General features: G+C 39.8%; 1 protein-coding gene across 2 annotated transcripts in view; it reads left to right on the forward strand.

The window, feature by feature from the left end:
- Positions 1 to 511: 511 nt before the first annotated feature.
- LSAMP (limbic system associated membrane protein) overlaps positions 512 to 13839 on the forward strand; it is a 53770-nt gene continuing 40442 nt past the window's right edge. The window contains exon 1 of one of the 2 annotated variants that reach the window (XM_031663029.1): positions 512 to 4051. In XM_031663029.1, coding sequence (XP_031518889.1) covers positions 3787 to 4051 — 265 coding nt within the window. In that variant the 5' untranslated portion in view covers positions 512 to 3786. The remainder of the gene's footprint in view (positions 4052 to 13839) is intronic. The other variant, XM_031663030.1, reaches the window with a different exon arrangement.

Consider the following 13839-nt stretch of genomic DNA (forward strand, 5'->3'; position numbering starts at 1 on the left):
CAGTCCATTCAGGTTACTATAACAAAAATACCATAGACTGGGTAGCTTATAAACAACTGAAATGTATTTCTCACAGTTTCAGAGCTTGGGAAGTCCAAGATCAAGGTGCCAGCAAATTTGCTGTGTGATGAGGGCCCAATTCCTGATTCAGAGACAGCTGTCTTTTCTCTGTGTCCTTACATGACAGAAGAGGCGAAGGAACTCTGGAGTTTCTGTTTTCTTTTCTTTTTTTTTTTTTTTTTTTTTTTTTTTTTTTTGAGATGGAGTCTTGCTCTGTCGCCCAGGCTGGAGTACAGTGGCTCAATCTCAGCTCACTGCAACCTGCGCCTCCTGGGTTGAAGCAATTCTCCTGCCTCAGCCTCCCAAATAGCTGGGATCACAGGCATATGCCACCACGCCCAGCTAATTTTTTTGTATTTTTAGTAGAAACGAGGTTTCACCATGTTGGCCAGGCTCGTTTCGAACTCTTGACCTCAAGTGACCCACCCGCCTCGGCCTCCCAAAGTGCTAGGGTTACAGGCATAAGTCACCATACCCAGCCTGCAGCTTCTTTTATAAGTGCACTAATCTCATTCATGAAGCCTCCATCTTCCTGACCCAATCACCTCCAAAGAGGTATACTTCCAAATACCATCATCACTTTGAGGATTAAGTTTCAACATATGAATTTTGGAGAAACACAAGCATTGAGTCTGTAGCGAGCTAACTCAACAAACATTTATTGAGTGACTAATCTGAGTCAAACCCTGTGCTAGTTCATGAGGATATTATGAGTAAGGCATGGTCCCTGCGGCGCTTACAATCTGGAGCTTTGGCTTTCCAGCAACAGAAAAGCTCCCATTTCCTGTTAAATTTCTGTGAATTGGTAAGAAATTCTCAAGTGAAGCAATAGAGATAATGCATTATGGGAAAAGTCTCCTGGGTGTGACTAGAACAGACTAATCAGGAAGGGCCAGGGAATGCAAGAGTTTCAACTGGAGGATCCAGGGGATAGGGAAAGGAAGCATGACAAGAGGGAGGGCCCAGGGATGTCTCTCAATGTTTTAAATTCAGTTTCTGGCCTGAGAGTCTTCTTAAGGTTGAGAGAATGAAAAGAAATACTGGCAGGACTCTTGGGTTGAGAGCAGCCAGTCAGAACTGAAAGAACTGGAGAAAATTTGCTCTCATGAGAACGGACACATCAGGGAAAAAGAAAGAAAGGAGCAAGAGAATTGTTGGATGAGATTGGTTGGATGATGGAATACAGTGCAGTTTCCTCTGCCTGTAGTTGGTTTGCACCTTGAGCCTGCTCCCACTTTATTGAGACAGCTATGCACATCATGTGCTAGAGACAGAGGCTGCCATTGGAGAGGAGGAGAGCTATCACAGGAGAAGCAAAAATAGTGTCTCTGCCTCCCATGTGGGTCTCTTAAGGGAAAACTCTCCTTTTATCCTCAGGTAGTTTAGGGGAAATTCTAGAGACATGAGATTGAAAGTTTATCTGATAAGGACATGTTTTGTTATCTGCTTATCAAGAACAAACGAGATTATTAATATTTATATTGGTAACGTAAGAATGCCAGGCCCCAAACACAATCAATATTGTTTTATTTTCTCTCATTCATCTTAGTACTTACTCTCATAGGTGCCATCTTCCAGAATCGGTAGGGCTTTAGTTGGTGCAGCTAAAAATAATCTTTCTCTCTCCTGCAACTGTTTTGTTTTTCTTTTTGTTTTAGAAATTCAAAAAGCAAAGTAGGGACCCATAATCCACCATTTCTAGGTATTTCATGGGAATTGGAAAGAATTCAGTGTTGCCAACCATCTCTAAGATTATCCTTGTTCTCTCCTTCTACTGACAGCTCTGTCCCCAACTAAGATTAAGGTTATGGGTGGGTGATATGCAAGATGGGAAGAAATACTAAAACATTCTAAAATTACTATTAACTATTTTCTCATTACAATTTACCATTATGCTCAAAATAAATAATGCTATCTTACTTTCTATTCCACCTCTGCATTCTAGGTTTTCAATGAGCTTACACCTATTTCTGCCTGCTAAATAAAAAACTAATTGTCAAAGTTGCCATTAGCCTTCAGGGTATTTATGTTCAGCTAGAAGAGTCTTAGCTTCAAATAGTTGGCATGACACTTAGTCCATAGAAACAATATGCAGGAAAGATCTTTTTTACCCCTTCAATCCCAAATCCTGCCCAATTAATCCAGAAAAGTGGCCAGTTACCTTGCTGAGATTACTTTTTCTTCCCTACTACATTCTACTTCTGTAACATGTAAAATCAGATTTAAGTACTTGCTTTAAATTTTAGCAAGGAAGAAGAGAAAAACGTAGACAGGAAAAAATTAACCTCTTATAAAAAAAAAATTCTCAGTAGAAGCATATGCTAGATAATGTGCAGAACTTCAGAACCAAATAATGGTATATTACTCTTGCCTGTTTTTTAAATCAAGATTGTATAGTTTCCTCAAAACTAGTGATATTGACAATTGAGAGAAGACTTGAAGCTTGGAATATCCAGAGAGTTGTGTTATAGAATGTTAGCAAAGAAGCCCCATGTTCTGTTGGGAGCCTAGTTAACAGGTTTAACTGACATATTTAGAGTAAATTTGTCTCCTTGCTAACTGTCTGTTATGTTGATTTGGTCATCGGGGACTTTCCAGAAAAGGAAAACAGCTTGTGGCATTTGAGCAGAGCTAATGACCGGTACCATTTAGTGTGGAGTGACCAGGAGCATCATGGTTGCAGGACTGTGTTCTTTAACACCCTTCCCAGCTGCTCTATCCTAACTCGTGTAACAGTGGAGTTTTGAAATTTGGGGGTAAGGGGGTTCAATTTAGCTCGAGTTGAAGTCCTTGGGCCTTTCTGGCCAAGCTCTGGCTAAGCGCTTCCTGCTGCCCAATCTCATTTCCTCATCACCTTCTCTTTCTTCTTTTCATTTTTCTCCCCCTCCACTTCTTCCTTATTTCTCTCTCCATCTCTTCAGGAAGAAAATAGTTTAATCAATTATACTCCACATAGGGGAATTTAAACAAGGTTTCCTTAGTTGAGATTACTTTACTAAAATGCACACACTCAACTATGTAGATTTTTCCAAACAGGACCTCCCTATTCCTAATCCAAACTTTTAAGCCAGTGATATTTAACTCCCTACCCCAAACCCCAGATGACACAGTCCATCACAAACACACCATCAGCAGCACATTCTCATGGATCTGGCCCATGGCCTAAAAGCCTCTATGATGATGTAGTTTGATATAGAACACAACTGTCAAGACAGTCTAGCATACAATCCTTATGAACAGAATTTAACAGAATCTGGAGAAGAGTGGTGGCTTCTCAAAAGGAAGCCACTTTGTCTAATAACAACGTTGGTGTAAAGAGTGCCTTGCACAACAAAAAAAGAGTGCTTTGCAACGTGGTGTGACAGATGATGTTGGTGCCATAGCCCCTCAGAGCACTTTATGATTTGCATGTACCTCCTGCCAGCTCCCACTTTGTTCCAAACCCTTAACCAGTGACTGGTGAGTGCCTGCACCTATAAACACCCCAGCTCCCAGCCTCATGATGAGAATCATTTTGAAGTGGGACATGAGCTGTCCCCAGGCCTCCCTGAAAGACTGAGCCACAGTTGCTCTCTGTGGGACTTAGCTTGACATTGCACCCTTGCTTGACTTCTTTCTCTTCCAAGTCCCATTTTCCCATTTTCTTTCTGGTTTTTCCTGAGAGCATTTTCTACTCAATCACTTTCACAAGACTTTTTATCTTGAGGTCTGCTTCTGTGGAATCTGATGTCAGACAAAGTACATTGTCAAATCATTGAAAAGAAATATGGATTTATTGCTTTTAAAAAGAATAATGAGAGGATCTGCTGCCTATTTCAGACTTTAAAAAAGAATCATGAAAACCTCTGTTTTTCAGGAAGGGAATTTGAAGGAGAAGAAGAATACCTGGAGATCCTCGGCATCACCAGGGAGCAGTCAGGCAAATATGAGTGCAAAGCTGCCAACGAGGTCTCCTCAGCGGATGTCAAACAAGTCAAGGTCACTGTGAACTGTGAGTACAGCAGGAGCCAGCAGGTACTAGGTGCCCAGGGTGCACCTCTACCTCCAGTGAGCTCTAAAGACTCCATTAGCAAAAGAGCATTGTACTTCAAGCAGATGCTCCTCTGGCCAGGAATGCACATTTATACATTGAACACATCCAAGGGCAGGACTTGGCCTTTGAATTTGATAAATCAACTCTAAATGTAATCCATAACACATTTAACAATACCCTTTTTTACTCACACTGCAGGATTAAGAAAACATGATCAGACAGCACTAACATTGCTGGCGGTCACTATGCTGGTCTTCGTGGAAATCAAGGTCATACTACTTAAGAAAAAACAGCAATTTGTATCTGGTTTAACTGGAATTTCCATCTTAACGCATTGTTTGTCAGGAGGGAATGCCTCAAGATTATATTTTATCCTCCGCTATTTAAATAATTGGCCTTGGGAACAAATTAGAGCCACTGTGGTCAGATACCATGTGTCCCTGATGGCTAACAGGAATGTCTGATAAGTTAATTTCCGTTACCTATTTGTCCCAAAGTATGGGCATTAGAAAGGAAGATTTCACTAAGATGCATAGGTAAGTGGGCATACTTTGAACTTCTCGGATGAAAGGATTCTTAGATGTAGTTCAAAAGAGGGTGGGCGGAGGGAGGATCTATATGATGTGTGTCACCCAGCAGAGGAATAAAGAGAATTCGTTTACCCTGTTCAGTTAGCACTGACTCTACATCACTCAAATTCAAGTCCCCACATCACACAACTGTGGCTAGTGGCAGGGACAAAGGGAAGCTTTGACAGTTCTTCCCTTCTATGCATTGAATGCACACACATCCTACATACACACACATAGGCACACAGACATACATGTACAAACATCTTAACCCATATTTGAAAGTATCCTTTAGGCTGTGATGAGTACTTTCTGTCATCTCATGTCTTCCTATGTACCAGGTTTTTTATATAAATTCTCTTTTCTACTCAACAACCCCAGCAAGGTAGATATAATTGAGACCATTTTAGAGTTTGAAAAACTGCAGCCCAAGGAGGTAAAACTGCCCCTTCAAAATGACACAGAAAGTAAATGTAAGAAAAGGGATTCAGACTCAGGTCCATTTGATTCTGAAGCCCACACTCTCACGAGGAAGATAAGGAATTTTCAGTTCCACATACCTACTATGTGCAGCATTGAGTTAAGAGATTTATATTGGTCGGGCACAGTGGCTCACCCCTGTAATCCCAACACTTGGGGAGGCCGAGGCGGGTGGAACCTGAGGTCAGGAGTTTGAGACCAGCCTGGCCAACATGATGAAACCCTGTCTCTACTAAAAATACAAAAATTAGCCAGGTGTGGTGGCAGGTGTCTACAATCCCAGCTACTCAGGAGGCTGAGGCAGAAGAATCACTTGAACCCAGGAGGTGGAGGGTTCAGTGAGCCGAGACTGCCACTGCACTCCAGCATGGGCAACAAGAGTGAAACTCTGTCTCAAAATAAAGAGAGAGAGAGAGAGAGAGAGATTGATTGATTGATTTACATTTGTTGTTTAATCCCCACAGCCATTTTAAACCTATGAGATAAGCATCATTAGTCTTACTTTAGAAATTTGGAAACTGAGACTTGGAGAGCTGAGGAAACTTGCTAAAGTTTACGCAGCCTGCGCTGGGATGCACCATTACCTGTGGCCTTGCTCCAGCCTTGCAGACTTCTGAAACAAGCAGCAAAATCTCTTTCACACCAAACCTAGAGGAATCCAATAGATACAAATGACTCTGCTATAGTTTATGGCACTCATTTCCAAGAAGCAAGGGGCTGCATTTCATGAGTTCTGAAGTGCTTCTATCCCTAGCTGTTTTCAAATTTTTTAGTAATAGAGTTTTGAAATGCCAGTTATTACTATTCTTTTCTAGTGCTGGGTGTGTTTCAAAGACACATTAACGATCGCAATGTTATAAAATGCTTTAGGACCTTTATGTCACATGAAAGGAAACTTCTCTGGCTGTTTGTATAAGTTTATAATTAGGTTAGCTTCTTTTATGTACACACAACCATGCCATCATCTTCCATCTCTTCCCTGAATTTTGGAGTTAAGATTTCATTTTCTCTTAATTGACCTTCATCTTAATTAGATTTGTGAAAGTCCAATCATGGTGTACATAGAAAATATTTATGCTTCCATTGTGTGAAACATCAAAGTGGTCTGGATTGCAGATGGTTCCCAAGATCAAAGCTAGCCGCCTGGGTCCTATTATTATTGGTGCAATTAGTCTGACATTGCTTCTTCTTGACTGTCCCCAAAGTGTAATTTAAAGCAGAAGAAAATACTTACAATTTTCAAGAAAAGACTTTTATGAAAATGTGAGCTTTTGCTAATGATGAGTGAACCACAGAATATGGACAGAAACCTGAGATTCTAAAAAGATACCTCATAACAAATTACATGGAAAACTATAATGAGTTTACTCACACATCCAGTATGTCCTAACGAGCAGGACCTAACATGTGCCTGACTTTATAAAAATTGCTCAGTAAATGTGTATTGAATAAGTAGGTGAAAAACTCACAGATAAACTGTGCCCTCTTAACATTTCTCCAAATTTTGCAAATAATATGGTCACAAATCTGGAAAAATATTTTATCAATTTCCTTTGGAATCACCTTTTACCAAAACCTCATGAGCTGTGTTTTTATTATATCAAAACTAGTCATCACAGCACTTGTCCTGTTCAAACAATTCATCCAACTTAAATATAGTTGTGTGAAGTAGATGAAGTCTCTCAGATTGAATTATGGAACCAAGTCTGCCTAGCAACACTCTTGCATACAGAGAAATGCCCAGGATCACCTCTATCACTTCATCTAATCCTGCTGGCCATGAAATTTATTATTTAAACCGATTCTGTTTCCTTTTCAAAACACAGGCTTTGGAATTAGGTCAGGGGATCAGGATGGTTAAGATAACTACTGGCCAAATAGATTATTGTAATGAACAGACCCTGAGTACTACCACTACAAGAAAGAAAAAAATCTCAGGGCTGTTAACTTTCTTCCACCAGCACTTCATTGACTCATTTACTCAGTTGTTAACAGATGTTTGTTGCAGGGCACTGAGAGACTAGAGCAGTAAAGAAGAGAGACTAACAGTCTCTCCTATTGAGCTCACAAGCTGGATTCTATGGTCTCTCCTTTTTACTTCTTTTGGATAGCACTTCTCTGCAGTAGGCATACAGCATTACACATAGCCACTTTTATATGCAAAATCTATTTTCTAAGTGGTAGGAGGTCCTGGAATTTACAGAGAGCTAAAATGTTGGCTCAAAATCTCTTCAACTGAATAAGCTTAGTATAAATTAGACAACAGACAGGACTTCCAGGTTTCTGTATCTTACCCAACAAAGTAACTGTTAATTTCTTTCAGATACCAGTCCTAGGGACAGTCTGTTCTTTCATTGCAGGTTCTAGGTGCAGTTCCTCAATTTCAGTTCTCACAGTGCATTAAATGTAACTATTTTTGAGTTTGTCTCATCCTAGTGCCCAGTACACCTAGAATAGTATCTAGCACCTAGTAAATGTTTAACAAATACAAACTGTTAATTTTATCTAGACTCTTGCAATACTGGACTCCTTTCCTATTCCTGGAGAATTTTTTCTCAAAAGTTGCTCCCAGCTCTCAAGCCTGTCCCCGCCCCATTGACCAGCTGATGTTCCCACCTTCCACTTTCCCACAGGTCTCTCTCCAAATAGGTTCACATTGTCATCCTCACAACTCCTTTTCCCTTTATTTGTCTCTCTCTCTCTGAATTCGTTTCTGCCTCCACCCTGGTGTCCAGAGCTAATCAACTCAATCAACACCCATGCTGGGGCACTTGGGGAGCTGACATTTTTAAATGTGAGCTTGCCTTACATTTGAGAGCCATTTATTTAGAGGAAGCAAAGGTTGTCACAAAATACACAATTGGGCTGGAGAGACCTCAAGATAATGTATATATATTTTAACTGGTATCTTCAGTGATTTGATTCAAAAATCACCTAATGAGAAAACATTAGGAAAATAACTTTTTTGTTTGTTTGTTTGTTTGTTTTTGAGGCAAGGTCTCACCCTGTTGCCCAGGCTGGAGTGCAGTGGCCCAATCTCAGCTAAGTGCAACCTCTGCCTCCCGGGTTCAAGCAATTCTTGTGCCTCAGCCTCCAAAGTAGCTGGGATTACAGGCACATGCCACCACACCCGACTAATTTTTGTATTTTTAGTAGAGACGGGGATTCACTGTGTTGACCAGGCTGATCTCAAACTCTTGATTTTAAGAGATCTGCCCGCCTTGGCCAGAAAAATAACTGTTTAACATGGAACCAGACTGGCCAGCTTCTCTAGCTTTTCATAGTTACACCTATTCAGTCTCCATGCTCATCTTTAGTTTATTCTTGCCTTTGGGTAGGTAATGGTAAAGATATATCCTAATACTTATGAATCGATTATGAAGTCTTCAGAGGAAATATTCAGTGACAACACAGAGTACTACAATGTTTCATTATAATTTTGCAACATGGACAGGAACTATAATTTTCTAAGTGCCTTCAGAGTACCCGGACTCTCCTAGAGATTTCATATCAATTCACTGTAATCTTCACACCAACAGTGGCCAACTATATTTAGAAAGGAAAGAGGTTTAATTGACTCACAGTTCCACATGGCTGAGGAGGCGTCAGGAAACTTACAATCATGGTAGAAAACAAAGGGGAAACAAGGCACATTCTTCACAAGGCGGCAGGAAAGGGAATGAGTGCAGGAGAAACCACCAAACCTTTATAAAACCATCAGATCTCATGAGAACTCATTCACTATCATGAGAACAGCATGGGGGAACTGCCCTCATGATTCAATTACCTCCACCTGGTCTTTTCCTTGACGCATGGGGATTATGGGGAATTACAATTTGAGATGAGATTTTGGGTAGGAACACAGCCAAACCATATCACCAACCAAATGGGAGGGTATATTGGGCCTGGTCTGCCCCAGTGAGAAGTATTTACTTTATCACTGGCATTGTTTAATATTACTGGCACATGGTGACTTAAAAAAAAAAAAAACAACTCTAAATCAGTCTTATTATCATTTCTAAATTCTCTCAGATAATGTGTTTTTTATTGCCTACACCCTCTGCCTCTGCTGCTTTTTACACCGCTGCACACTACCCATGGGAGATGATCTATATCATCCCCACGTAGAGAGGACGAAAACAAAGCTCAGTGAGCGTAAGCATGCTCTGACACAAAATCAAACAGCTTTTGTGAGTAGTGGACTTGGAACTCAAACCCAGGTCTAACTCCAAAGTTCTTTCTTTATCCATGATACCAAGTGGATAATACTATAAAATAATACATGTAATCACTTTAGGTGTTTAAAGTGCTCTCATTTTAATGACTTCATCTGATATTTACATAAAACCCGTGAGATAGACAGACAGGCATCATTGTCTGTATTCCTAGGTGAGGGGCTGCAAGGGAGCATTGTGTCCCATGGTAACGAGTTAAGTGGCACTAGCAGAGATTGCATCTGCATTTCCTGACTCCTAATACAAGTTTATATCCACTGTGTCACCGCATGTTGTGCCATTGTTGGTACCCTATAAATAATAGAAATATGCAGCATTTATCTTTCCATCTACCGGCCTGCTCCCTCCCCTGATGGTATTTTTTTTCCTGTTAGAAATTCATTGTTCTTCAAAAGAATTCATTCAAATAGATGTACCAGAGCAGAGAGGTTCAGAACATGAGTTTCAGAGCATGACAGACCTGGGGTTAAATCCATGGTCCATCAAATACTGACCATGTGAATTTGGACAACTTAGTAACCCTCTGTAAGCTTGTCTTCTCTTTCATAAAATGGGGTTAATCATATTTACCTCCTAGGGCTAATTGTTTGGATAAAGAGGATATCTAAAACCTAGTAGAGTGCTGACATGCAGTAAATGACTATACATTAAATTTCCTATTCAGAATATTCTTTTATATGAATATTCCCAATATTAGTAAGATTAAATGAATGATATTTTATTTCCTAGGCCTCTGTTTTGTTTCCCTATTCATTCTGATTGAAAGAGTCTTGTTATTGGTGATGTCAGAAGAAGAAAGGCCCTATTAATATTTTCAGAACATGGAATTTTGAATTAATATAAACTGGAAGAGTCCTTTGACAATTGTAAGCTATTCCAAAGTCATATAAAGAATAACAATGGACCTCTCTGTGCAGCATTTTTATGAAGCCACATTTTTATTATAACCGTATTTTGAATAAGGACATCTATTATTTTAACTACACAAGGCATGCTGCAGTATGATTTGTAATAGTCTTTCTTAGCCTCACCTATGCAGAATTCATTACAAATGAATTTTGAAATGTTCATTTCAATAAGCCATGAAAAAATAAACTTGCACCATGGTGTCATTTGAAAAATATTAGAAACAATGAGCTCTTTGTATATTTATCAGTATTCATATATTTACCCTGGCACAAGAAAATTCCTAAGTTTTCAAAGAGAGAAGCAAGTAGCTGGCCTTTGTAACTGACTAGATTAATGCACTTGTAAGTGCTCAATCCTAGTTTACTGCCAGCTTCCCCATGCTGGGGTCTCTGAAGGGCTAATAAATAGCTTACTGCTTAGTAATTCAGATTCCAAACAAATTGACAAGTAAGGAAAAGAGTGGTCAGGAGACCTAAATGTTCCCATTTTTAGAGATCAAGGTGGCTAGAGATAATAGGTTAGTGTGGTCGACTTACCTCCCCAATCATGGCAGCCCTGGGATGGGATGGGCCTGCCCACATGAAAGCAGAAAGGAGAGAGCCCAAGTAAGACTTCTGTCATAGAGAAACAGAGGAGAACCTCTGCTACCGGCCAGAAGCTTGGTCCCAAAAGGGAGAAAGGAAATAGATGAGTCAAACAGGCCCAGTTTCTTCTTCCCAAATTTTTCAATCAGAAAAATCATTTATTTCCCCTGGGTCCTGAAGTGGTAGGAGATGAAGGGTAAATAGTCACCAGTTGGCAGTTATAACCATGTGGCTCCAGAAACTCACAAACAGTGGTTAAATTTTATTTTACAAATTGGGAAATTGAACAAACAAAATTCGTAAGCAAAATTATCTTCAGTCAATGTCAATGGGCCACTGTGCTACAGATGATGGAGTCATTGGCAGCTTAAGGACACAATACAGTGAGAAGAAATGAGGACTGGAAAGTAATGTGTATTGAGTATTCTACTGCCGGTCGTCTATTTCTTTCCTTATGAATCTTATCTCAGTGGATGGCGTTACCCAGATGCCCAAGTCAGAAATCACAGTGTTGCCTTTTCAACACTGCTTCTTTTCCTCACCCTTATGAAATCCATTTCTAATCTCATCAGTTCTGAAGCCTACTATCTCTCAGCCTTCAAATGTACTTCCCTGCCTTGGGTTCCATCATTTTTTTTAGTTTTTGAGACAGAGTCTTGCTGTGTCGCCCAGGCTGGAGTGCAGTGGCTCAATCTCTGCTCACTGCAACCTCCATCTCCTGGGCTCAGGCAATTCTTGTGCTGTAGGTTCCCGAGTAGCTAGGACTACAGGTACACACCACCATACCCAGCTAGTTGTTTGTATTTTGGTAGAGATGGGGTTTTGCTATGTTGGCCAGGCTGGTCTCAAACTCCTGACCTCAAGTGATCCACCTGGTTGGGCCTCCCAGAGTGCTAGGATTACAGGCATAAGTCATCATGCCCAGCCCTAACATTTTATAAGTGAGGAAACGGAAGCAATATGACTATGGGCAAAGTATTAAACTCTCAAATGAGGAAGGACAAGGAGGAACAGAGCCTGGATTTGAGCTCATGTCTACCAGACTTTAAATCCAAGCCCAGAACCTCTATTCTGTGTCCTTTATTAATATCTCCCCACAGCACCACTACTACTATTGCATTATCCTTTGAACTGATGTGCTCTAATGATCTATATAACCAATTTTAGAAGCTAGCTTCTTTTTTAAAAAGATAAAAAAGAAAAAGGCTCAAACTGGTACAGATGTTTTCCCAGACCACAGATCTGTTTAAGAGTAGAGTCAAAATCAGACCTCAGATTTCCTCTTCTCGACTGCTAATTCTGGTTCTTAAACCATGGAATAGATAAATGAGTAATTGGGAAAGTTAGCAATTTAAGAGTTAAATTAGTTAAGGGTTTGAAAATACGCTTGGATCATAATGATGCCAACCACCCATTTGTAAAGAATGAGCAGTTTTAACTAGAATTGGGATAGTTTACAGTTGGAAAAGATGCTATACATCATTAAAATAGGATCCCCTCATTTTATAGGTAATAAAACCAAGGCCCAGAAAGAGAATGTGTGATGGGAAGTCCAAACAGCCAAACTCAAACTAAATCCCAGGACTCCTAGTTTCCAATCCAGGTTTCGTTTTACGACAGCATCTTCCCATTTAGTGCGTATAGGGAAATAAGGCAGTAAGTCTAAAGCAAAACAATACCAGCAGCAGTAAAACAACAAAACCCCATTTAGCATGCCTGTTTACATACAAGTGTTTATTCAAATGTGCTCTAACTCTGACAGTGATTTAAAAATGTCTAAGCTTATGGAAAAGTAAAATCAAGAAGGAAATTGAAGACAAATCAGATGCTTTCTCGTACACGCTTTTAAACTCAGAGAATTACAGTCTTCTGTAGGTAGAAAACTTAGGCAATAGTTTTTTAGCATTAAAAAAAATCAGAAACAAGGAAGACAGACCAGGTGCCGAAGGGCAGGGTTTAAATGAGTTTACCCACTAACGTTCACTTTACTAATTTTCCTAAATGAGCTTTTTCCTCTACAGAGTCTAAACAGAGTGTCTGGGTCTGTTTTTCCCATGTGTACATAGCCAAGTTGCCATTTTCTGGCAAACAACCTTTGGACAGGAAAGGCCTCTCCTTGAAGGTCCATAACCTGCACAAACACAGCATCATCCGGTGCAGGAGGCTGAGTCTACAATCCTAACACAGTGAAGTGGACATGCAAACACTCTTTCCATCCATGTAGGACTGTTTGAATGAGTCATGGAAAATTAGAGTGTCAAGTGTGTTTCCCAGCTGATTTAAAGCCTGTGATAGTTTTGTAGGCCCATTCCTGGGCATAAAAATCAAGTGCCCAGCTGCCAGAGAGAATAGAAGGCTGATATACCAGTAAGTCTTCTATGTACCAGGATAGGCTTTAAACCATACCCCCACACATAAAAGCTAAATTTACCTGGGTTGTGATGATAAGGGAACACATTAAAGAAAAGAAGGTAATCACCTAATATTAGTTTTGTTTGTTTGTTTATTTGTGAATCCTGCAACAGTATCAGACCAAACTTGCGTTGGAAAGGCTTTAGCTGGCTATTATTTTCATCAGACTCCTCAAGGCCATCTCAAACTATAATGACAAGAAGAAAAAGAAAAAATGGTCAAACTATATGTTGAGATTCCTAAGTCCTTTGGTATCATTGCTTCATTTATAAAAAGAAAAAGCTATACAAATATTTATAATCTATAATTGTATACCATGACCTATTGGAGGAGGGATAAAGAAATTCTAGATTCCATTTCCATAAAACCCTGCTAAGTGTCTCATTTAAGTAAACCAAGTCTATGTTTTCATTAATTATCTCTTATTTTTATTTAGTTTTTTGGTGATCAACCCCATTCAGCTGATCATATAATTCATACAAATAGAGCTTTAAGATGGCTCCCTTCCTGCCTCTCTCTAATCAGATTGTCCTTCTTCATTCCTTCCTGAATAGAAA

This window comes from Papio anubis, chromosome 2 (genome assembly GCF_008728515.1).
Source record: "Papio anubis isolate 15944 chromosome 2, Panubis1.0, whole genome shotgun sequence".
In the NCBI taxonomy this organism is placed as follows: Eukaryota; Metazoa; Chordata; class Mammalia; order Primates; family Cercopithecidae; genus Papio; species Papio anubis.